The 26,145-nt window shown below is 38.2% G+C and overlaps 1 protein-coding gene across 2 annotated transcripts; it reads left to right on the top strand.

Moving 5' to 3' along the window:
- Positions 1-366: 366 nt before the first annotated feature.
- On the top strand, positions 367-25,935 carry NEK5 (NIMA related kinase 5). 2 transcript variants are annotated; one of them, XM_036385443.1, is made up of 23 exons: positions 367-408; positions 1,524-1,664; positions 3,400-3,496; positions 4,873-4,970; positions 6,902-6,985; positions 7,093-7,163; positions 8,331-8,417; positions 9,520-9,574; positions 11,596-11,796; positions 11,883-11,964; positions 13,424-13,560; positions 16,949-17,148; positions 18,422-18,488; positions 18,825-18,944; positions 19,216-19,299; positions 19,396-19,500; positions 20,391-20,471; positions 21,303-21,371; positions 22,129-22,252; positions 22,448-22,573; positions 23,901-24,038; positions 24,692-24,806; positions 25,188-25,935. In XM_036385443.1, exons 2-23 carry the CDS (start codon positions 1,548-1,550, stop codon positions 25,372-25,374), a joined length of 2,445 nt encoding a protein of 814 aa, XP_036241336.1. In that variant the 5' UTR covers positions 367-408; positions 1,524-1,547; the 3' UTR covers positions 25,375-25,935. The 2 variants fall into 2 exon arrangements, with proteins under 2 accessions (XP_036241336.1, XP_036241340.1); XM_036385447.1 differs by lacking the exons at positions 367-408; positions 1,524-1,664 and having other exon boundaries at positions 3,451-3,471.
- Positions 25,936-26,145: the final 210 nt, after the last annotated feature.

Below are 26,145 nucleotides of genomic sequence, written 5' to 3'. Positions count from 1 at the left end.
AAATGCTCTTGGCAGAGTTCTCCTGGGAAAGCGGTCCCGGACTATGTCCCTGTAATAAATAATAGGAATAATACCTAAGGAAAGCTTTAGGAAATCTGTAGTTCTGGTGTAGAGCCAGTTCATACCTCACCTCTCCTGTTGCACATAGGCTGGTACCTGGTGACTTTCTACGAAGGATTCAAGACCCTGAGGCAGTCGAGATTTCCTTTCAGGCCACCCCACTCCTACCACTGACCGTGCAAGCCTCAGGTGCCTGTCCGTGGGAGGGAGGGGCGGTTTGTGTCAGGGAAATAAAGCTCCCGCCGCTCCCGAAGGGCTCTGCAAACGCCACTCCTCCGGCGGGGCTCGGAGCGGGGCCGGCTCCTCCCCGCGGCCGGGCGGGCTCCGGAGGCGGCTGAGCGCACGCAGGTACCGCGTTCCCCCGCCGCCCCCGGGCCGCTGCCGGGGCTGGGGCCGGCCGAACCGAGCCGGGCCGAGCCGGGCCGAACCGAGCCGGGCCGGGCCAGGCAGGGCCGAACCGGGCCGGGCCGCAGGGTAGACAGGCCCCGGCGAGGGCGGCCCGCCGGCGCGTCCCGTCGCCATGGGGACGCGGGCGGCCGGAGCGCGGCATCCCCGCGGGCCGCCCTTCAGTGCCACCGCTGTGTGCGGCCCGGCCCGAGCAGCGCTCCGTCCCCGCCGCACTCGGGGCAAGTACTGCTGCCCTCCCCGGAGCCCCCGTGCCCGGGCGCTGCCCTCCGGGACCGCGGGAGGCCGGGCTGTCGCCTGTGGATGCGGGGCTGAGTCCGGGCGGAGCGCGCCCCTGTGCCCCGCCAGCGATGGAGCCTGTTGCAGAGCTTGCCTGGCAGGGAACGTCTGGTATCGGAGCAAGTCTCCCTTGCTAAAGCTCAAGACAACTAATAGGAACGGTTTTGTAGTGTTCGCTCATATTTAGGCGTGCAGCTTTGCCTGTGGAACCACTGAAAGCGCCCAGTGACTTCAGCGTTCCTCACAGAGGTTTCTGCATTACCGCTGATCTCCAGCTTCACTTGGCCGTGGTCTCCTGTAGCTTCTCATCTTGTGAGATCTAACTGTAATAGTGTGATCACACTGTACTAGTGTGATCTAATGGACAACTTTAGATCACACTAGTATAAACTAAATCAATATGGAATAGATTTTTTTTTCCGTTAAAGGTCAATTCTACAGTATTGTTCCATTCACAAAATAATGCCACATTTTACAAAATCATATCATAATCCTACACAGTACTCTGTACTTCCTTCCCGTGCATTAACTTTAGGGTGCACTATGCTTTTCTTTATGAGACACTCATAAACTTGCTGCTTATTAAAAGTTAAGATCTGCAATAATTTGCATACATGATATGATATCCAGGACATGATATTTCTAGGAAGAATCAACAGCAGTAGTGTTATAAAAAGTAATAAAAAGTACAGTCTTAAAAGGTAGTGCCTATTTCAGTAGTACCATCTCAGGTGTTAAAGCACTATGTGCAGTACTAATTTGGGGAATTTTTATTTTAGCTACTGCTCTAAGAAAAATACATCATGGATAAATATGAACTCATTAAACAAATTGGAGAAGGATCTTTTGGCAAAATATTCTTGGCAAAAGGAAAAATGGACGATGAGCCATGTGTTATCAAAGAGATCAATTTAACTAAGGTAAAACAACAAAACCTGAATTATATTCACCAGATTGTGCTACTTGCATTTAGCTGGGTACGAACATAGGGGTTTTTTTATCTCCTTTGTAGTTCCATCTCAATTATATAGAGCTAAGCTTTCCAAAGACTGTATTCTTTCTAATTTATTATTTTGAAAGCACAGATGTAATAGTATGAAATGCTTTGCTTTTTACTGTGTTTTTGTTCCTTCTAAAGCTTGTTTCTGCCTACAATGTGTGGCACTGCCTAATTCAAATTCTGTAATAGTTGATTCAACTACAATGAAAATACTGCTACTAAAGTAACAAATCACAATTCTGTGGTAAATTTCTCTAATCTTTTTACTTTCCTTGTTCCCCACATCCATATTTTCAGACAGGAGTAATTCACAATGGGGTCTTTCCAATTCCCATTTATATTTATGGCAGTTCAATTAATCTTGTCTGATTTTAAGTTTTCATTCTGTTGCTGTCAGCAGTTGGGATGCTTGGCCTTTCAAGGAGAACAAGAGAATTAAGTCTTTTTAGGAAGCTGCTGGTCACATCTGTTTTAGATTTCTGATTTAGAACGAGCTCGGTTGGGCCATGAGGCTTCTGCCTTCCTTCCCACTGAGTGCAGAGGCAGCTTAGGGCCACTTGCTCGGGTGCTGGGGGAATACCACGCCTGGATCTGGTTCCATAAAGGCACTTAAAAATCTCTGTGACTTCAATACAAGGGTTTTAACAGTCAATTTCAATGAGTGCCTACATGCTTTTGACAGGTCTATTGCTATTCTGGGCCACCCCGGAGAATTTCTAATATATTAGAGAATTACAGTAGAAGAATGAGTTCTACAAAGAGCTGTATGTCTTCCAGATTCAAACTTGGAAAAGCTGATACATGAGTAATGACAGCTAAATGAAAAGATGAATAGTTTCTCTCTCTGCTCGTGACCAATAATCCCCCTGCATTTCTAATCTTAGATTTTTGATGTACAACTAGAAGAATGGCTGCTAATGAAATATTACTGTGAATCCCACTTGTTCAAAAATCAGAAGCTGGAGACAGAAAATTGCTACTTTGAAGTCAAAAGATTTTTTTTTAATATAGTAGAGTGTGTTTTATTCAGTTACTGAATTTTAATCTTTAAGGATTATATTTCAAAAATATTTCTCAAGAATGAGGGTAAGAAACTTTACTATACAGTACAAGAGGATATTTTGAAGAATAGATACTCAGAGAAATGAAATTTTAAGTAGTATTGATGGAAGTGTCATCATAATAAACTAAATAGAAGTTTTCCATTAATGTAACAGGGCAAAGAGTTTGCCTGAAATGTTACAAAAACAAGTAACACCAGTAAAATGAAGGATTTTTTTTCTTTTTACTTTGATCTTTTGACATCACCCCTGTTTGCATTACAGAGTCATCTACATCCAAACTCTTCAAATTCTTATGGGAATTCTTTAACTTTAGAGTTTAAATTCTTTAACTTAAGTAAGTTTAAAGGTTGACATTTGCCTGTTTGTAAAATGTCAAAATTGCATTTGACTTTGGTAATGTTCCAATACACTTTCAAACATACACTGCAAATTTTTTTTTAATGTTCTATATACATCTTATTTTATGATATTTCTACATTGTCTTGGTACACTGTATTTTTGTATTAGTGGGAATAGTGTGGTAATGATGTAACTATTTTTGAAAAGGGTTAAATATATAACTGCTAGCATTTAGTTTCTTAATTCTTTTAGATGCCTGTGAAAGAAAAAGAAGCCTCTGAGAAAGAAGTCATTCTGCTGGCCAAGATGAAGCATGCAAATATTGTAACTTTCTATGCTTCTTTGCAAGGTTTACTTTTAACATTTCTGTTTTCATTGTGGTGGAAGGAGTGGAAGGCAGAAAACCTACCTTGTTAGTGTTGATCACCCTTACCCCTGTCCCTAATGCCTTACTTAAATGTGGGAAAAGGTTCCCAACTCCTAGAAATGGACACAAGGCATCAAATTCAGGCTTTACTTGTGTTTTTTTCACCTGTGTGAGTGGGTACTTGGCATGAATCCTAGATCCTGAGCTGTCTGTACTGTACAAGTTGAACTTTAGTCTTGATTTTTATGGAAGTCCAGAGTTTAATGGGAATTTTCTAGGAATTTCAATAGATGAGAACTTTTGAGTATAGCAAGGAATAGAGTGATCAAGTAGGACAAAAGGCTGATCAAATAGGCAAGGAATAGAATGTTCATTTCATCTGGTCTAACCTCGGGTTCCTCATATTTTGTTTATCCACGTCACATACGTATGACATTATATGATTATGTTACATACATCATATATGCATGCACACATATCCACATACTTATATATGCATATACATACACACAGACAAAGCAGGCAAGCACAAAAAGAGGCCATTAAATAGAAATGCAATCTGTTAGTACCTCTGAAGTTGTCTTTCAGCATCTGGAATGTAAAAAACAGTATTGGCATTTCATACCTTGATACAGCACTGTCTTTCCAGTGATCCAATATCAATCTCATAATGCTGGTCTCATAGCCTTCTTTCTTCAGATGTATTTTGAATTATCACTCAAGGATAAAGAATTCTTCAGAACTAAAAGAGATAGAAGGAATTCTATTCACCATGAAAACTAATTCCCTGTATTTATTTTTCCTCTGACATCTGCCATAAGCAGTGCCTTATGTCATAAAAGCTGTAGTTGCAGCTTCTGTTCAAATTGTTCTCTGTGACCAGGACTGTGAATGTTTTAGGGGACCTGTAAATCAGATAGTCTTCTAACCCCAGAAAGGCAAGAATCGGTTGAATTTTTCTATTAATCAGGCCCTGCTCTTTATTTTGCTTTTTGGAATATTGTCTACTTTTAACTTTTTCCCTAAGCCTTACTGCATACTTAGTTATTGAGCAAAAACCCTGAACTTTGAAGAATTCTGCTACATTCCTGTAAGAACATCTATCAGTGGGGTCTCTTGTGGATTTCATCATGTATTTAATATTTTGCTGAGTCTCCATTTAAATATATTTTCACATTTTATTTTTGTGTCAGGTTTCACTGGAAATACCCATTTTTTCTCAGTTAGTCTTTGAAATGGAGGAATAGGTAGAGGTTAACTGCTACCTTTTGAAAGAAGGATCGTAAAAATCAAAATAAGTTGTTGCTGTGTTAATGAATAATACAGGAATAAAGGCAAAATTATGCTTTTCCTTTCAGAAGAGAACAAGCTATATATTGTGATGGAATACTGTGATGGTGGAGATTTAATGAAGAGGATAAATATGCAGCATGGAGTGCTGTTTGATGAGGACCAGGTGAAATACATTTTCTTTAGAGGGAAGAACATATTCTGTGAAACATATGGTTTGAATTATTAAGTAATATCTGAACTTTTAAAGAAAACTTTGGTAATTTTAGTTGGAGTATAGGCAGGTTTTTTAGCACTCTTTAAGATCTGAAATTAATTCATTAGCAGTATGAGGATGACTTTTTAAATACCCCCTTCCTCCTATTGCTCCTTGCATTGTAGATGTACTTTTTCTTTACGTTAGTAATATACCCATTAAGCCATGAAGACCTTCTTTGAAATAGTGCCTACCAGTTATGGGGAGGATGTATTATATACAAATTCTTAATTTGTTGGTGCTATTTGCATCACAGCATATCCTCCTTTGTACTGAAGTCTGTGGTAAATCTCTCATTCATTTCATTTTGGTCAAAACGTCTCTGATGCCATTTAAATTGTTGGGCAATTTAACAGCACAGAGCAACAAGCCCAGATATATGACTGCTTTTGGGCCACGTTCATGTATATTTTATTTTGTAAATAGGTGAGTATGGTAAGTGTTGCAATTCACAGAAGTAGAATTTCCCACTATTCCTTATTGATTCCCTTATTTTTTTACTAACTCTTAGCTTTCTGAAGGAAATTTTCTTTATGTAGGAATTAGTGGACTGAACTCTAGGGTTATTTAATCATAAATAAAATCCACTTTTTCAGGAACAATAAAATTTTGCTTAGAAATCAAGTAGATAGTAGTCAACCTGCTGGTGGAAATAAGGCATAAAATTGAGGGAAAAAAAGTATTGTGACTTTTCTTTTTGCTTTGGTAGTAAAAGAGGAACTCCTTTATGGAGAAGTCAGTTGAAAGTGAATTACTGGTTTTAAGATCCTATTGAGAGTCATACTAGAGACAGAGAGAACATGAAAAAAATAAAGAGAGGACAAACTCACAGATCATGAAAGCACAAAGGAGAGAACCAACACACACATCCCTTGACAATGTCACAGAATAATACATATCCAATGCAAGGCAAAAGAAATACAGACAGAAGAATGAGTTATAGAAACTAAAGATACATCTGCTGATCAAAGAAATGAAAGAAAATTTTCCCAATTTAACATAAAAGTGTTAAAATATCTTTATATTTTCAAATGTACTTCTGAGAAAGCCTCATTTGTGGCATCAGCCCTAATCAGGAAATTATCTCTTTAATGTCAAGCATTGCTAAATAGAAGGTTATTACTTAAATCAAAGTCTTTCATGTGCATGAGTTTTCCTAAATAGAGAAGTATATCAGCAGGCTGTAGTTTTGTTTCTGAATTTAGTCCAAAGGCCCTTACTTAAGAAGACGTGTATATTAGAAATTAAATATATGTTTAAAAGCTGTACTGGGCCAAGGATAAAGGATAAACACATGTGCTTACTTATTATACAAGTTTCTTCATAGCTCACTTCTTTCACCACTTTTCAGTCCTTCATCTTTTTTCTTTTTTTTTTTTCCTTATTTTTGGTTCCTGGATCACATTCAGTAGGACTACAAGTACTACGTACTACAGCTGGGTGGTGTAACTTCCATCACTGACGATTAAGAAGCCACTTCCCAATTCTGTCTTAGTAATTTGCACTCCCTCACTTCTTAAAAAAGGTCTATTATTTTTACTTTCCTTTGGCATGATTCTTCAGTCCTTGTTCAAGTGCATGTCCTGGCACAGTCAGGGAAAACTTGATGGGGATAAGGGAAGTAGGGTAGGTATCTATTTCCATTTAGTTTAGTGACAGCACTAAATGGAAAGGAAAAATCTATGGCATTAACTTGAAAAATACCTTTTTTACTGTTTCATATTGTATATGTTCTATATATTTTAGATTTTGTTGTTGTCTTTATTTTATATATTTCAGTAAGATGCCCCATTAGAGTCACACAGATTCATAGGTATCTCTCTCTGTAACTTTCATTGCAGATTCTCAGTTGGTTTGTGCAGATCTCCTTGGGCTTGAAGCATATTCATGACAAGAAGATTTTGCACAGAGATGTAAAAGCACAGGTAGTAAAACTGGTACTAGAGAGGGGCTTATTTTGTCCTGTGAAGCATATGCTTGAGAAGGCCTGCCATCTTTCATTATCACATACTATTTTTGGGTTTATTTGCAGAACGTTTTTCTTAGCAATAATGGAAAGGTAGCAAAGCTTGGGGACTTTGGCATAGCGAGACAGTTGAACAGGTAAGCATGGTTTTTAATCAGTCTGTGCCCTGCACCAAACATCCAAAGGAATGTTTGTGAATGTCCAGAATGCAGCCTGAACGTGCAAATTGTTTGTGGATTGTACTTGTTGAAGGGGTCTGGGTTACAAAGGGTCTGACACTACATTTTCTCCTGTTATCCTAAAACATGCCATCCTGCATGGAACCACAGATCTATTTCTGGAGACACAGTTCCTGCTCATGCAGCTGCTGGCAATAGCTTCTGTTACCTCCTAAAAACAAAAGTGAAGAGCATTTAAAACTAAAGAGAGATTAAAGGAAGAGAGTTTGGACATACGTTGTGTGTCCTTCAAGACAGAGCCTATGTTAATTTTTTAAAAATACCCAGGATGACCACCTGGGCCTGAGAACATAGCATGGCTGGCCTTGCATCTGTATTGTTCTCCCAAAAAGGGAGGCCTTATCTTTAGTGACTTTGGGGACAAGGTTGGTCTATTCTGGAGAGTGACCAGGTGTGGCCAAAACATGCCGGGGGCATGATAACAACAGGAAAATGCTTAGATTTGATCTCTTTTTGTGCTTTTTGATTATCTTTGACAGAACTGAGCTCTCAGCATGTAAACTTCTGATGCCAAAGTGCCTTCCTTTGGAAGTGTTCTGGGCATAGCTGCTGTAAGGATTGCTTCTACACAGTAGAACAGTACCCAGCAGACAGAAAGTAAACCTCAGAATTTGAGTGTTGAAGATATACATTTTAAAAAATATGTAATAGGCTTATACAGCAATATAATTGGACCTTGACAGTACTTTTCCTCCTGTAACCAGTGAATTAAGTTTCTGTGGTGAGTTGACACTGTCTGTCAGGTGTCCACAAAAGCTCTGTCACTCCCCTCCTCAGCTATACAGAAGAGAGAAAATACAAGGAAAGGCTCGTGGGCCAAGATAGGGTCAGGGAATTGCTGTGCTTTCTGTTGAACTCTCCACTATTAAAATAGTGGCTCATTTTACACAGAACTGGGAAATGCTGTACTTTTTTATGGGGTGCTCCACTATTCAGCTATTTGGAGAGCAGAAGTAATGTCCCCCATTTTAACCTGTGGCAGAGAAGTCTTTGTTCAGTATCATAGTTCAGTTGTTTGTCACCTTTTTCAGTGTGCAAGCCTTTCTGTTCATTGTGTTTCATTAGTACTACAGAGTTTGCCCATACCTGTGTAGGGACCCCCTATTACCTTTCTCCTGAGATATGTGAAAATCGACCTTACAACAACAAAACGTAAGTCTCTGTCTTTCCTTCCTACGTGTGTGAGGATGTGAAGGCATGAAAGAACTTCTTAGAATATTTTAAAAAATAATATTTTTTTTAATATATTTTAAAGAATATTTTAAAAGAATATTTTAGTAATGTGATTTAAATCAGTATTTGTGCAGAGCATGGGAATTTCTCTTGGTCACCCTTTGTGAAGTTTTGTATTATTGTGTACAATGATTAGGTGCATCATTGTGCACAACAACTACCTTATACTATACAACAATGTCAGTAGTATTTTGACTTACAATTTCCCAAATGTAGCAATTATGACTTTGATGTGATTAATGTACAGGCTTAATACAATTATATGTTTTGGCTTTATAAAATTACTTATACTTTAAACTCTCTTTTAATACTTCTTGTTAGTAGAGGTGGGAAATGAAAACCAGTATTTTCCCTTTGCTTAATCTGCTTCTTCATCAAATACCAAATTTATCTCATTTCCAAGATGTAATAACCAATGCATCTTTACAGTTCCAAGCTCATGAATTTTTTAATACATTCATTTATTATTCATAAAAACACACTAAATGAAAGCTGCTAGTTTGGCTGCTTTGGAGATTTGCAGTAGCCAGTTGCAGGAAAGACGGATAGGTCTGAGGTTTACCATGAAATATCAGATGAGAAGCACTGCAAAGTCAGGAGGTGAGTGGGCCTAGACCCCCTTCTCCTTGTGGGGAATATGATCAACACCAACTGTTCTGGAGCTCACAGTAGCATCTCAGCTGTCAGTTGCTATTTAGACAAGTTTACTCCTGTACTGTCTCCCCAGCTATCAAATCAGCTTTGTCCTTCATCCTGCTAGAAATATTAAGCAGACTTCCTGTATCATATGCTTTTTCCAATTATAATTAAAAAACCTAATTAGATACCATAGAAACATTGGTGCCACAACTGAAAATAAATTTCTAGTTGTTCTTTTTAGTGCATCTTAAGAAAAAAAAAATTTGCACCAGTCTGTGACAGAATAATGGTAATAAATTTGGGAGCTGAGAAGAGGTACTGATTACATGACTGGAAATATTATAGACTTTTCATTGAAACTTTAATTACTTCTTATTCACAGAGATATTTGGTCTCTTGGCTGTGTGCTTTATGAGCTGTGTGCACTAAAGCATCCTGTAAGTACTGTACAATCAGCTCATTATCATATTATTAGAAAATATAGTGGTGACCTTGCAAAACCTGTAGTAGTAATAGTATTCACAGTCAGCTACAAGAGTTATTTTCATCTTATTTATTGATATTAAAGAATGACTGCTAGTATTTAACTTTTCATATTGTATCTGTTTTGTGTGTAATAAAATAAAAAGTATTATGTTGTAGTCCTATAACTTACATATATGCATGTGTGTACATACTTTGAACATATATTTGTTCTTTAAAAATTACTAAACTTTTTCAAGACAGATGAACAATGGAAAGAATTAAAGACAAGCTTCAAGGTTAGGCTTAGGTATATAATTTTACTCATTTCTCTTTGAAAATACCAGTCTACACTTGCTAAAGGACCTAAACTCCACATTTCCCCAGAAAGTGGTTTGAGTCCCAAGAAGAATTTTCCTAGAGAAATATATTTTGTTTGAAAGCACATTTATGTTAGAAAATAACCGAGATAGCATCTTCAGGAAGTTGTGTTGTCCTCAGCCTGGTCTGAGTCTCAGCCTGTGACTATTACATGGAGAAGGGAACACAGCAGAAACTAATCTTGACAAAAGAAAAAGGATCAGATTCCTGAGACCAGCAGATGTTGACTTTTTGCTGAGCTTGGATATAGGAGAAGGTAGAGCAGCACTAACAGAGCAATTATGCTGAGCTAGGAGCAAGGGGGATACTGCTGAGGAAAACTGCTGATTTCACAAAGTAGCAAAACATGAAATATTATTTTGTATGAACATTAGGTGTTTTATTCTGTATTGCTGCCCACTGTTTCAGTGTGAGGGCAATGACTCAATGCACGTGTAGACAGAAAATGCAAGCAAAGCTAAGGTAAATTCAATTCTACCACCTTCAAAATAGCCACATAAATAAAAGGGTGATTTTAGAAAGAACTTGGGGTTTTTTTTGCCTAAGGCCTGAAAAACTATATTGATGCTGGTCTCTTAAGAGATCTAGTGAACTGAGAGGACTGAATTATCTGGCTGGCATCACTTGTTAAAAGATCAGGATTGTATCTTCATTCTGGGGGAAGCACAGAATGCAGAGGCTGTTGGGTGAAGTGAGGTTTTGAAGGTGAACCCTGTGAAGACAATATGTATGTAGATCTCTGTTGAACAGCTTTTGGCAAAACACATCCTGTTTCATTCTGGAAAGATGGGCTTCTGTGTTACTGTCTGACAGCAGAGGGTGAATAAAACTCTTCCAGGTACAGAAGTCATTAGACCTTTTAGTTGTGCAGCTGAAACCAGGAGAACATAACCAGAAAACACAATCAGAGAGTGGTTATATTAATTTTCTGCAGCAAACTGTGGATAGCAAGGAAGGATTTGTGGAGGGATTCCACAGCACAGGCCTTCTCTCCCCTAATCTGCTCTGTGAGACCCCACCTGGAGTGCTGCAACCAGCTCTGCAGCCCCCAACAAAGGGAGGAGAGGGAATTATTGCAATGAGCCCAGAGAAGGGCTACAAAAATGATCAGAGGGCTGAAGCACCTCTCTCACAAGAAGGCTGAGAGAGCTGGGGTTGTTCAGGCTGGAGAAGAGATGGCTCCAGGGAGACTTAAAGCAGTTTTCCTGTGCCTAAAGGGGGCCTGAAAGAGATGAAGAAGGACTTTTGACAAGGGTATGTAATGATAGGATAAGGGAGAATGACTTTAAACTGAAATAAGGTAAACATAGATATTAGGAAGAAATTCTTTGCTGTGAGGGTGGTGAGGCACTGGCACAGGATGCCCAGAGAAGCTGTGGATGCCCTACCCCTGACCCAAGGCCAGGCTGGATGGGGCTCTGAGCAACCCAGTCTAGTAGAAGATGTCCCTGCCCATGGCAGGGAGGTTGGAATGAGATGATCTTTGGGCTCCCTTCCAACCCAAACCATTCTATGACTGTGTCAACAAGTACCTATTATCAGGTTGGGGTGTCTAGTCCATCATTCTGAACCAGCAATACTTACTGTCCTATTTTCATTGTTTTCCCTAATTAAGTTTCAAGGCAATAGTTTGCATGAGCTGGTGCTGAAGATTTGCAGAGGACGTTTTCAACCAGTGTCTCCTAACTATTCCTATGACCTGAGGATATTGATTTCCCAGTTGTTTAAAATATCTCCCAGAGATCGACCATCCATCAATTCTATTCTAAAGAAGCCCTTCCTGCAGAAACTTGTTCTCAGGCATCTGCCCCCTGAGGTGAGTGACTGTGCTGCTGCCTGCTGAGAGAAAATAAGTATGGAAGTAGCATAAACAGTTCTATCAGATATTGTTTTTTCTGATAGGTAGCACGGGAAGAACTCAGTCACACTGTGGTACATAGAAAAAGGCCTTCAGCATCTCACTCTAGAGCCAAGCAGATACAAGGTAATGATAATAATATTATGTGTCATTAGTTCTACAGTAGCATTTGTTAGTTATGATACAGCTGTTGGCTGTAACTTTCTCCAGCAATCTTTACTGCACATTTGGATGAAGGGTTTCACCTAAACCTAAAAGTCAATAGAGGAGAGAACTGCAACAGCAGAACCATTCACCCAGACAAAAGCACTGCTGTGCTGTTCAGGGAAAGACAGCTTTAACACCAGCTCATCAGCTATGGTCATCTAGAAGAGCTGCCATAGGAAAGTGCTGAAACATTAATCTTAGTTCTTTAAAAAACAAAATTTCCAGAAGTGAGAGGCTTTGGTCTAGTTTATGTCTGTCACATGAAAAACATCCTTACTGTGTGAAAAAAGCATAAATCTTGCAAAACATCCTCCACAGTATTTTACAAAACAATATGAAACAATTTTACAAAGTCTTACAAATTTTTCTAAATTGTGAGACAGTGAACTCTATTTTGATTTGGTGCCCATTGATAGACCAGATTATGTATGCAGTTTCTAAGAAAACATGAATGAGACTAAATATATGTCTATGAACTTTTGAATATCTGGCATGTTTCTAGCAGTGTAACTTTGTTCTATCTTCTTCATTCTATCACAATGAGTCCTCAAATTTATCTTTGAAATATCAAAACATAGTTCTGTGAAAATATGCTATGTAATTACTTAACAACACTTTGGACTCCCCTCTTCCCCCCTCCACCACAAAAAATATTCATCAGTAGTGTAGGAATCCATGTTATTTTGAAAATGACTTTAAATGAGGTTTATCTGCACGCACAACCAATGTGATTTGGACAGAAGCCAAACAACTAAACAACTTAGGCACTTAGAAAAAAATATCTGATCATTTAATCATAGTTTTAATACATTTTACCTCCCAAACATGATACTCTAACAGTCAATACTCATGAAAGATTTAAAAATCACTTAGAAACTACTTAACCCAAGAAAGGACACTGCTTTTCATTACTGCATCTAAGATATTTGCAAAATACTGACTGACCAAATTGAAATGGTCTATACTTGTATTCTCCTACATGGGAAACTGATAAGGTAGATTTTTCACTTTTTAGCCTTTCTTTTTAAATTTCACAAGCACTACAACATTGCCTAGTGATTTGTGGAGTATGGAGGGCTGGATTTAGAAAGGGAATGCCTAAGCAGAGGCACCCAGAGCCTGTGAATTAAACCTCCTGTTTTCTGTTCCTGGAACTAGCATGAAATCAATGCTTCAGGTTTTAAGGTCTCCCTCTTATTCAGTGTGCTCTGCAAAATTATGTGTGGTACGGTGATGATGGTGAAAGGATATAAAGAATGTTTATTAACCCAACCTGTCAATGTTAGGTGTGGGCATCCTGCTATGGTTTGTAACCACATGAGCATTAATCACGAATAGAGCACAGAATGCAATTTTTTAATCTCTTATTGTTAAAAAGCATATAAACTTCAGAAAACAAGAGTCCAGGACCCAGTTTCTCTGGAATCTGGAATAGTGATGCCTTTCAAGAAACAAGAATTATTTCAAAGAAATGAATGGAAGCCTCCTTCAAGAGTACAACAGCCTATTATTCAGGTACTGTGTATCCACATTCTCATATATATATAAATTTATACACAGACACACACACAAAATCATCTTCAGAATTATGCATTATTACACACACACACACACACACACATATATACATATAATCTTCAGAAAGCAAATGCCTGCACTTGAAAAGGTTACTTTAAAAGGCTTAAGACATAGTATGTGTTTAGCTATATATATATATAAATATATATATAAAATAAGTATATATATATATATAAAATATATATATAATATATATATAATATATATATAAATATATATATAAAATATATATATATATATATATATATATATATATATATATATATATATATATATATATATATATATATATATAAAATATATATATAAAATAATGCCTGTGCTAAGACAGCAGAGACAGTTAAACGTGCCTGAATCCTCAGAAGACATGTTTTCAAAGCCTAAATGGGAAATACTGAATCTAGGCTGCTTTGGTATGGTCCTTTGTAACAAAAGGATTGAGGCATGCTTTGCATTTATGTTTGCACAAAGGCAAATAAGCTCTGTGTTTGCATTTTTTGCTATAGAAGCAAATACACTGATCCTGTTACTTCAGCCCTTCTGACAGCTCATTCATGGGCAAAATCACCAGCACTCACTGCCATTGCCTCAGATACTTGTTACTGACAGCCTTCTCCCAAATGCAAGCCCAGTTTTTCACAATCACTTTGTCTCTCGCTTGTTTTCCACCCCCACCTTTCCTCAGGCAGGGTATCAGCTGTATGCTGTGCCCAGCTCCTTTCTTAGCATCACTGCACACACTTTTGTTTATCTCTAAGAGCATGCAGTAGTACCTTACCCATAAGCACTGCACATTTAGGATCTGGGAGCCCCCAGATGTGCACACTGCAGTTACATGAGCTTAACTGCTGATAGGGAACCTGGAATTCCCAGAACTGCATCCATCATGCAATCACTAACACTAACTATGACTAATACTGGTCCTATGTGGAACATAGAACTTGGTTTTCCTCACAGTTACATTTGTGCCAATGCAAATCCAGAGATGGATTAAGTTGGAAAGATAGTTTCCTTTCACTGTGCACTGCTATAATCAAAGGCAGAATTTTGTCCTCAGTGTTTTGACCTACCCTGGGAACACATTCCCAGAACGTTTCCACATTCTTTCAACATCCAAATAAACAGTGTGCAGGGTTTCAGGGACACTTGCATAGTGCCAAGCTTTGAAGATGTTGCTTCAGGATTCACAGAATCACAGAATTGTTGAGGTTGAAATGGACTTCTGGTCATCACCTTGTCCACACCCCTGCTCAGGCAGGGTCCTCTAGATCCAGTTGTCCAGGACTATGTCCAGTTGGCTGCTGAATATCTTCAAAGATGGAGGCTCTAAGTCCTATTTGGGCAACCTGTGCCTCACCCCAAGTCACTCTCCCCCACAGTGAAAATGTTTTGTGATCTTCAGAGGGAACCTTCTGTGTTTCAATTTGTGCCCATTGCCTCTGGTTCTGTCACTAGGTACCAGTGGAAAGTCTGGCTCCATTCTCTTTGCACCCTCCCTTCAGGTAGCTATAACCATTGACAAGATCCCACCTTCAGGCTAAACAGTCTGAGCGATTTTAGCCTTCCCTCATAGGAATAATGCTCCAGGCCTTTCACTGGATTTTTTCAAGCTTGTAACTGTCTCTTTTGTTCTGGAGAGCTCAGAATTAGACAGAGCAATTCATGTGTGACCTCACAAGTGTGGAGTAGTGCAAAAAGATCACCTCCCTTGACCTGCGGGGAGTACTTTTACTAATGCAGGCCAGGATGTCATTCACCTTTTCAGCAAGGGCACATTGTTGGCTAATGGTCAACTTGTTGTCCACCAGGCCCCCCCCTTCTTCTCTGCCAAGCTGCTTCCCAGCTGGATGGCTCCCAGCGTATACTGGTGCAGAGTTTAGGACTTTGCACTTCCACTGCTGAACTCCACAAAGTTTCTTTCATCCCATTTCTCCAGCCGTTTTGTGGCCCTTTTGGCTGGCAGCACAACCCTCTGGTGTATCAGCCACTCCTCCCCGTTTGGGTTATCAGCAAACCTGCTGAGGGTGCACTCTGCCCTCCTCTTCCCCGTGATCTGAATCATCAGTGAAGATGTTGAACTCTAGTTTCTGGCCTTCAGCTGTGCTTCACCCTGTGATCACTACCCTCTGGGCCACTTTTCAAGCAATTTCACTGCCTGCTCATCCCACCCTCAATTCATCAGCTTCCCTATGAGGATTTTATGGCAGACAGTGTCAAAAGCCTGCATGAAGGCAGTTGCCTGATAGGAAATGTCCCCTTGCTCTCCCCTTGTCTTTCAAGCCAGTCATTTAATTGTAGAATGTTAGTGAGTTGGTCAAGCATGCCTGCTTCACTACTCACAGTTCTCAGTCCCCTGGCATTTATTTGGATAGCCTAATTTGTTCTCCCTACTGCTTGGGATTGCCATCTGGAAACCATACTGTAAAACCTACTTCACTGAGGAATGAGATGAACACTTCTTGGGGTTACTTCTTCCTTGGGAACTTTGCTAACAGTTGGAATCTTTCTTCTTATACAGATAAGAATTTATATTCAGCTGTAATATGGACTGTACCACAGGTACATGAGTCTATTTTCAGAGTATCTATGAAGGAAAATGGGGAGGGATAGTAATGTATTAACTGTGAAAGTGATACTTAGATGCATTTACATTTATGTAAGAAAGTAAGCAAAACTTAGCATTTTTCTCATGCACTGTATAGTCTCCCACAATGGAAAAGTTTGTGGATGTCTGACCACAGTTATATCATGCAGTGGCAGCTAGGTGATCATCTTGTCTCCATTGTTCTTATGAGAAATGGAAATGACAGTCTTGTCTCAAAGGAGGAATGCAGAGGTGTTTCATCACAGGAAGGGCTTTGAGAAATGAAAGCCCAACTCCCACATGCGTGTAATCAAAGAGATGAGAAATGAAGCAGCACAGTGCTCCCCTGAAAGCAGCCATCAATGCCTGTACTGTCCAAAGCTACATCCCAGCTTCCCCTTGCTATCACATGTCAAAATGAGGCTCTCCTGGAAATAATTCAGTGGTTTAGGCTCCAGGACAATGAAGTGACTCTAGGGCCAGGACACTACAGAGTACAAAGCCCTATGCTGACTCACTCACAACAATGTGAGCTGCTGCTTAATGACAGGAGCTGATGGAACAGGGGAAAAGGAAAAGGCAGTGGTGAGATCACATAAGCCCTGACAAGTTTGGAAGTTTCTGGGTTATATTTGGAAGGATTTGGAAAACTTACACTAACTATACCATAGACAGTCATGTTCAAACTTGTGCTGATACAAATGGGTACAGGTAAAATAACATTCTTTAATATATTTTCAGCCACAAACCTCCAGATTTAATATGTCAGGAAGGCCAGGAAGCATTAGAGTACATGGTCATTATGGCCACTACTATGAGAAGCTTGACAACTTGCAAAGGAGAGCTAATGAACATTATGACCTTTCTCATGTCAGCCAAAGAGTTGAAGATCACTATGAACTAAAAGGACGAGTTGCACCTCCACCTCCACCACCTGACTGGTAAACACATCACTCTGTTTATGTCTGTCTTGTGTATTTTGAGCTATCAGCCTTCCTGAGTAACATTGGCATAGCTGATTTAGTGGAATGCTACTTCCTCTGCTTTGTCTTTGATAACTTTTCTTTTTTTTTTTTTTACATAAGTTTGTTGCACAACAACACAATTCCTGTTCCTGTTCATGTAGAAATTCCATCTGGATTGGCCTAGTGTTTGACATTTCATTGTCAAAATGTCTCCCAAGTCCCAGCCCAGTCTTTTACTGGGTAAAAAGTAAAACATAAGCTTTCTGTAGGATCTCTGATTATACCAAGGATAAACACTGCCTGTCTTTCACACCAGGATGAGAACAACACAAAGATCAGAAGCAGTTCTGCACTGAAGGGAACTGAGCAGGCTATGAAAGTGGTTTTTTCCCCATGCAGCACTTATATTTCTGTTTCAGATATAAAGACCCTTTCTCTAGCAGTTTATTTACTTCAAAGCTTTTCTGTTACTAAGCAGAGGTACAACCTTAGGAGATTTCCTGTCCATTCTGTGACTGGCCATTTTAGGTGTGGATGAACATTGAAAATGTTGAGAAGGAAACTTTGAATGCTTCCAAAGCTTTCATTTAAAGTTGACAGAATCATTAATTTTCATTCAACAACAACAGTGTTTAGAATGTTTCAGTTACAGATCTTCAGATTCAGAACATCTTTCCTGACCTGAATTTCTGGTGCCTTATATAAGGACAGAGTCAATTCAGTTTTGCCTCCCTGTGGCACAAGTGGATTCCCAAGGCAGGAAATGAAATAAATGGGAAACAGGGAGCTTACAAGTGACTGATGGTTATTTTATATCAAAAAGCAAAGGAAAAGTTTACAACTACACAAAGTTTGACTGATAGAATTAGACACAGAGGAGAAAGACAATAAAAGGGTTGCTGAATATACAACCTGCATTCTGACAATTTTCACTCATTTTGAGGACCAGAGAAATCAATTTTGTTTTAATTAATGCTTTCAATACCATTTATCCAATAAAAGGTGGAAGGGCCTTGCTGCACTCTTCTAAAGGCTTAAGTAACTGAAGTAATAGGAAAGGGAATGCCTGGAAAGAATGTTTCCTTATTTTACTGTTGTGCCATATTTATACATATTTTATGCATATTTATATATTCAAGTAGTACAAAGAAAGCTCTGTTTGTCATATGTGGTAGAATTATAGAGAATTATTTGTGCAAAGGTAGCAGAGTTTGTGAAATAAAACATAGTATATGTACATCACTTTCAGGACTGCAGAATTTCTTCAAAGGCGTTTTGAAGCCCAGCAGTACAAGATTAAAGTGGAAAAACAGATGGTAGGTAAATGCTGAACCACTGAAAAAAATCTGTAAAAGAAGAATGGAAATCCAAAGATGAATTGATGTATTTTGAATAGTAAACTGTAACACTGGCAGGTGGAAGGTTTTGCTCTAGCAAATTCCTCGATCTGCTCTGCAATGTTCATCTGAGGTTTTATTTCCTCATACAAAACCGTAACAATGTAACATTCTACTGTGACTTTTTCCTCCAAAACGTGCACTTGCCTTTACTGCGTTCTTCAGTGGAACAGGGAGAGTGAATTGAGTGAGCACTGAAGGGGAGGATTCTAAATGAAAACTCATTTGCTCTGGGATTCCTTTGTACATCCATAGGGACTACGACCATCCTCTGCTGACCCATATCATGACCAAATACAACAGCAGAAAACAAAGGAAGAGCATCTCGAAAACCATCAGCAAAACATGTCTAGAAAGAATGAAATGAAAGAACAGGTAAATGAATCTCTTCCTTAATTGCCTAAAACTCTCTTCTTATACCCTTGACAGTAGTGTTCCTGGCATAAGAATTCTTTTTCATCATATTCTCTTTTCCATCATCTATTCTTTTCCATTCTTCTCCCATCTTTTAATGGAGAAACAATATACTTCTATAGTTTTGCTTTTGGATGACAGAGAAAACAGATACTTCTATCTTATGTGAACATATATAAATTTCTATCTTTAGTTTATTAAAAACATATTCTACCCTGCTGTTCTTTAACAGGAGTATTTGAAACAATTGCAGAAAATTCGGGAAGAATACCACAGTGATATAAAAGAATTCAGAGTTAGAGCAGGAGTACTACAGGTAACAAAGCTCAGACATGTAGGTACTCATATTTACTTTTTTATGCTAGAATACTTGATTAGGAATTAAATAAACTTTTTAAAAAACATTCCTTAGGAGAACCAGAAAATACAAGATAAAACCTATCTTGTGAGGCAAGGGAAAGCTGAGCACCAGTCTGAAAACAAAGATATATCTGGAACAGGAGAAGAGTCACTTCAGGTATCAGTACCATCTCCATCTAAATAGATCTTTCTGAGTGAGTCCCACTCTGTCTTTGATTCATTCTCTGGGACAAATCTGCCAATATCAGTAGCATCCTCCTCAGTGATCCTGGACCTGAGTTTTAATAAAATGAATTCACACCACTTGATGAAATTAAGTGGGTTATAGGCAGCCAAATTAGGAGAGAATTTGGATTCCCAGTCATGTAATGGGAAATGCATGATAATGATAAAGAAACATTAGATTTTTGGCCTGCCTGGTGTCGCTATATTTCATGGGCTCTCCGTATTTTAGAGAAACGGAATAAAAGTAAAATCTATAAATTGTTGTGGTTTCTCTTGAGGCTGAAGGCATGCACTGATTGCTACAGATCACAGAGGAAGCTGTATACTATTATTTACTTTGCTTTTCTCTGACACATTCTTATAGGAGTCATTAGAATATGAAAAGGAGTAATTAAATATTTTTAGGTGTTGCCAGAAAACGAGATGTTGCAAAACAGGGCTATACTTTTTACAGGCACAGTTTTCCACTAAAATCTTGATTTTAATCACTTCTAAAGTTTTCCAGAATGAAACGAGTCTGAGTCATCTTGCATGTGATCATAAAAAATAAAAATCTGTATTATTTATATCTTGACACAGTACTGAATCTTTCTAACGTGGGTTTTTGAAAAATCAGAAGCTTGCAATTTATGCAAGAATTTCTGTTTTTCTTTTTGCCAGAGAAGCCAGAATTAGTAATAAAGAATGGAATATTCTTAAAGATCTTTGTAAAGGAAATTCATGACTATATTTGCTACTTAAAGAAGTCTCTTTCTTTATGTGGTGTACATATATTCAGTTACAAAGAGTTCAATTCAAACTGTATTTTTTCTCTCCTTCCAGGATATGGAGGAAAACTTTAAACAAGTCAGACTCCAGGATAGGCAAGACCAAATAATATTAGAAAAGAGACATAACACAAAAGTATCCATCTTTACTGTTGTATTTTTTAATAATTTTCTTATTATATCTGTATATTTCAAATTACTGTATTAGTGTGGTAGGTCTGGAAATGAACTTATTTGAGAGTCAATTAAGAGTGCTGGTTTTCTGTTTGTTAAAAGTTTATATTAGAAGAAAATAAATGAACTTTTCCAACCATTTGAGGGTTATTCCCCTTAGATATTCCCCACCTAGAGTAACTTAAGAGTAACTATCTACCTCCTCCTCCTTATATCAAACTGCATTAGCAGTGCATGGGAACTCATGTTTATTCAAAGTCTAAGTAAAGTCAAGTCAGAATGCTAATTTTAAAATATTTTGTTATAAAATGTGATTCCCTATACTGCTTTTTAAATCATAGAAGGAGATGGGAATTGAATTAGAAATGCACATAAGATACCAGGAATGTTTCTGACCATAAGACCACTGTGAAGTGGACTAAAAGTATTTCTTGAAATGTTGCATGGAAGCAGTACAGTACTCAGTTTTAGTTCTGATTGACAATCAGCTGTAAGAACCAACTCTGTGTATTGCAACAGATTTGAATTAAATGTTTATCAAAGGCCCTTAAAATCAAAAGTGAATGCAGTAATTTTAAAATATCACTAAAGGAAAAGGATTATATTCAAGGAAGTCTATTTTTGTCCAATGTGTTCAACTTTGATCTTCTTAAGCCTAAGGAAAATGTTGTAAAATAGAAGTTATTTCAATAGAAGAATAATTTTCAAATTCATAGTTCCATGTAACCTGTGTACTTTTAATTAAATGCTTCTATTGATTAGAACAAATTAATAACATGTGAATTTTCTTTAGGGAGGAGTAAAATTTGAAATTAATTTAGATGTGTGTTTTCCTGAGGAAGACAGCATTCAAGAAGCAGAGGTATGTTTTAGTTATATTCACAGCAGTTACATTAGAAATCTGGAACCATGACAGCTCCATAATCTAAGACTTGTTTCCATTACCATCATCCTCTGTCTTTGTTATAATGAAACTTCCTATTGAGGATTTGTTGTCATGTTGCATATGCCTGCCCTTCTACAAGAGGATAATTGCTTAGGAGAAAATTGGGTGATACTTGGGGCAGTCTTTCACATGGTAAAATATGAAGGAGTGCAGATATTTAAATTTCATAAAATGGAACTATCTCAAAACTGAGTCATTCTGCAAATGCTAAATTTAATTTGGAGATTGTTTTAGTACATTTCTGTTTCTTTTCAGAAATGAAGCAGTATTGTATTGTATCACTAACCAAGAACAACTACAGGCAATATGTTTTCATTTAGTAAAATTATATTTGTGGCTTATCAGCATATAATAGCTAGCTATTAAGATTTTTATTTGTATATTAGAATTAAAAAAAAATCCTAAACAGCAACAAAAAATTATTTTAGTATATATATTTTTAATTTATAAAGCACTGTTTTGTCCTTCTGTTGTTTCACATCTCTGTGGAGCCTCATGCAGCCCTCTGATGCACAAATCACAATGTAGCTTCTGAGTCCTGCTGCTTCACTGTTTGTTACACAATTTTCCTGTGCATACCTGAGGTTGGCTGGAAAACACAGTAAAATGAGAAAGGATTAGCTATTGTACAATATTTGTTTACTGTTTCCAGAGTAACTTATTGTTTTTTCAGGTATTAGATAAACTCAATGAGACTTTAACTTTTGTGGATGCTGAGAATCTTAAGGAGAAATTGGTGGAAGTTTATGAAAATGATACAGACAGAGCTTTGGAAAAACTGTCTGACTACCCAACAGGTATTTACTGGGGAAATGCAATGCTGAGTATTAATTGTGAAAATTGCATAGGAGTTAGGTAAATTCAGTAACTCAGGCTATAGCAAGTTTATCTCATGAGCTCTTTCTTTATATCACATAATATTATAATCATATGGATGTCTACTTTACAAAAAAAATCCAAAGAACTTTGCCTCTTCTTTTTCTTCCCCTCAGAGTCCATACATGATATGAAAAAACCCAGAAAACATTGGCAACCTGGAGCCCCTCAGACTCTACTGAATTTTTTAGCTGGTGCTGATGTCACATCTGCATGTCCTACTATGACTGGAAATGAACTTGGTGAGAAAGTTTTGGCTTTCAGTGAGCACCTGAAATTCAGACTGAATTCATCCATACCTGAATGTTCACATGATCCAGCAGGCTTTTAATTGCATTTCCCCTCTCACACGGCAATCACGTTGTGCTGCTCATACGTATCAAGAGCACTGTGTTTTATCAATCACTCTGTGGCCTGGCTCAAAATGCCAATCTATTCAATTAATCATCAGCACTTTCTCAGGCCTTGAGCTGATGCCACACAGGAACAGGGCAGTGAGTGCCAGTGCCATCCTGGAGCATGGTGGAGTGTGGTGGTGTTTGCAGGCGTCCCAGGATGAGGGAAGAGATGAGAATCTTGACTCCGTGTTTCAGAAGGCTGATTTATTATTTTATGATATATATTATATTAAAAGAAAATGATATACTAAAAGAATAGAAGAAAGGATTTCATCAGAAGGCTTGCAAAGAATAGAAAGGAATGAATAATAAAATCTTGTGACTGACCGGAGAATCCAAGACAGCTGGACTGTGATTGGCCAATTATTAAAAACAACCACTGGACCAATCAAAGATGCACCTGTTGCATTCCAGAGCAGCAGATAATTATTGTTTTTCTTTTCCTCTGAGGCTTCTCAGCTTCTCAGGAGAAAAATCCTGGCAAAGGGATTTTTTCAGAAAATACCATGGCGACAGTGGAGTTCTGTTTTCCCTCTGCACACAGTGGTGGTGCCACCACTGTCACAAGTGCCACATCACCCTGCTGTGGCTGTGGAGATGCTCCACTTGAAAAAAATCCCTGGGCTTTTTACAGTACCACTGTGTACATTGCCAGGCAGACAAGTATCCTCAGTGACTGGTTTCTGCAAACAGGAGCTCTTCCAGCATTCCAGCACACTCCACACACTGAGATAGACAAAAAATAACCAGAAAAGTTTCCATGGATAGTAAAGACAAAGCAGAATATTATTAATACTCTACCTCATGCTGCCTTAGACCACCAGGCACAAAAGAAACAGGAACTTTTTTTAAGCTCTTTCAAACCAAGAAGCCAACAAGTTTCAGAGCTAGGACTGCTTAGGGAAGATGCACCTGCCTATTCCAGGTTTAATAAGAAGTTGCTTAAGCTTTAAAACCTGTGTTAAAACATTTTTAGTGATGAGTAGTCCAGACCACTTTCCCCTATCCATCAGATCAAGTACTTATAAAAAAATCAGGAGTATTCCATAAATATTCCAGAATTACACAAAAGGAAGAAATCAGTGTTGAGACTAGAAAGTCTGAATCTGACAAAAGACAGTGCCGAGCTACACCCATGCTTTAGTGACCTGAGAGCCTTGCTGTTCTTCAGCTCACCGTGTTATTCTGCCTGAAGACATGCCAGAAAACAGGAAGCAGTGGAAACAGACACCACCAGAGACACTCCTGAGCATCTTAGCAAAAGCAGAGCTATCTGATGATTCTTTTATCTGTTTTGAGGAAGACCAAGGTAGGATGTTTTTTCCTGTAAATTCTGCATGTTTTTCTTTAGTGTAATATTTCTTCTACCCCTGGCAGAGCGTCTGTGATGAGAAACAACATTTTGAAGCAATTGGCAACCTAGAAAAGCAGGGACAGAACCTCTGCTCTGTACCTGAAGCACTGAGAGGCCTCTTCCAGAGCATTGCTCTTTTCAAAAGCAGGGAAAGGGGCAAGCCCTACTCACTGGCTATTACCTTCATATATAATTCTTACCTTTGCTTGGGTAGACAAAGGAAAGCCACTACTGCCAGCAGGCTGGTAGGTACCACAAACCTGGAGCTAGCACCTGCAACTGCTGAGGTTGAAGAACCCTGTAAAAAGCATTTATTCAAATACATACATGGTGACTTATATGACAGTGATGACTTTACAACAGGGTCCATGCTGAGACAGCTGACACTGCAATTGATTCAAACTCACCTACACTGCAGCCCACTTTCCTAAGGTAACAGACTTTTTAAAAATTACATTTACTTTGCATCAACAGAAGTGTGACATTTACATTGCTGTAATTTCAACAACAACCAAACACTTCAAGCATTTATTTATTTGCTATTCCTTTACACATACTTTTATAGTTTTCTACTATACAGCTGAAGGAAAGTTTCTCTTTCTTTACAGAAGGGAGATTAACTCTGTTGCCTCCAGAAGAAAACAAGGAAGATGATTCAGAAACATACTCTGCTGTTGATGTTGATGAAGGTAGACTTGAGCCAAGATCAGATGGTGAAGACACGTAAGTCAAGCACATCAGGAGAAAAATCCAGAACTGGACAGTCTTTTAGGTTGCATTGCCTAAAGTTTTACTGTGTTCTTAAAACTTCATAAATAAAGAAAACTTAGAGAGTCTGCTAATTTAACTTTTAATTCTGGAATTTGTCACAGCCAATGCTGTCATTAAAAATTACTGCAGAAATATTAACGTGGCCTTACAGCTCCTTTCTCTTGCCTTTTAAAAATAGGTAAACAATCTGACAGAAACAGTTCACATTGGGTGTGTTACTTGTATATTATTTATAAAGTGTTTAAAAAAACCCCAGGAGGCCTTGAATGGAGAAAGGTTTGCTATGAAATTATATTTATTTAATTAATATAATTCTCTTGTTTTACTGTGCAGAAATTTTGAAGATTCTGAAGATGAACTCAGACACGAGCTGGAGGAATCTCTGGAAAAATTGTCAACTTCTCCAGCAGAAGAGTATCACATCTTTTCAATAAATAAAGGTGAAACAGATGAAGAGAAGATGAGTTTACCTGACAAACTTGGAAAATCTGATGATGATTTAGAAAGTAATCATGGGTAATTTGGTGTTGAATCACATGAAAAAGAAGGCTGTCATTCTTTTTCTTTAAAGGAAAAACAAAGCAGGGTACTTTTCAGATGTCTGAACATTGAAAAATCCCCATCCAGACTGAAATGCTGTTTCATCTATTATTCCTAACTGGACATTATTCTTAACCTGGACATACCTGACAAGTCTTGCTTGAGCAAATTTCTGATTGTGTACTCTGTTTAACTGTTTTTGTATCATGTAAGAGAGTCTCCTAGTTTGTGTATTTTATTGCCCTAGATAAATCAACTCCTTGTTTTAAGAATCTCTTCCGCCTTTTCATAATCAATGTGTACTGCCAGTACAGCTTTGTAATCTACAGTTTCATTACACAGTACTGACCCTATGTAGTAACAGCAGCTGCTCAGGAGTTTTATATGGTAGCAGTAAAATGGTTTATTAGTGCCATGAGAATTGTGCATTCCCCAGTTCCTAATAAAACTTGTAGGTATGTAGGTTCTTCCAACCGTATTTTTCCACATAAAAAATTTCATACAACCCAAGTGAATCTTAAATAAAGGGAAAACTACAGTCTGTAGTCTGATTCTAGCAGTTTTTTTTCGAAGAATCATTTATTTTGGAAAATATCTTAGAGTCCAACTGTTAACACTGCCAAGTCCACCACTAAACCATGTCCCCATGTACCATATCTTTTAAGTACCTCCAAGGATGGTGAGTCCACCTCTTCCCAGGATAGTGTGTCCCAATGCTTGACAACCTTTTCTATGCCAAAATTTTTCCTAA

Source organism: Molothrus ater, chromosome 2 (genome assembly GCF_012460135.2).
Source record: "Molothrus ater isolate BHLD 08-10-18 breed brown headed cowbird chromosome 2, BPBGC_Mater_1.1, whole genome shotgun sequence".
Lineage (NCBI taxonomy): Eukaryota > Metazoa > Chordata > Aves > Passeriformes > Icteridae > Molothrus > Molothrus ater.
The sequence above is the reverse complement of the archived record's forward strand: the minus strand, read 5'-3'. Positions and strand labels throughout refer to the sequence as shown.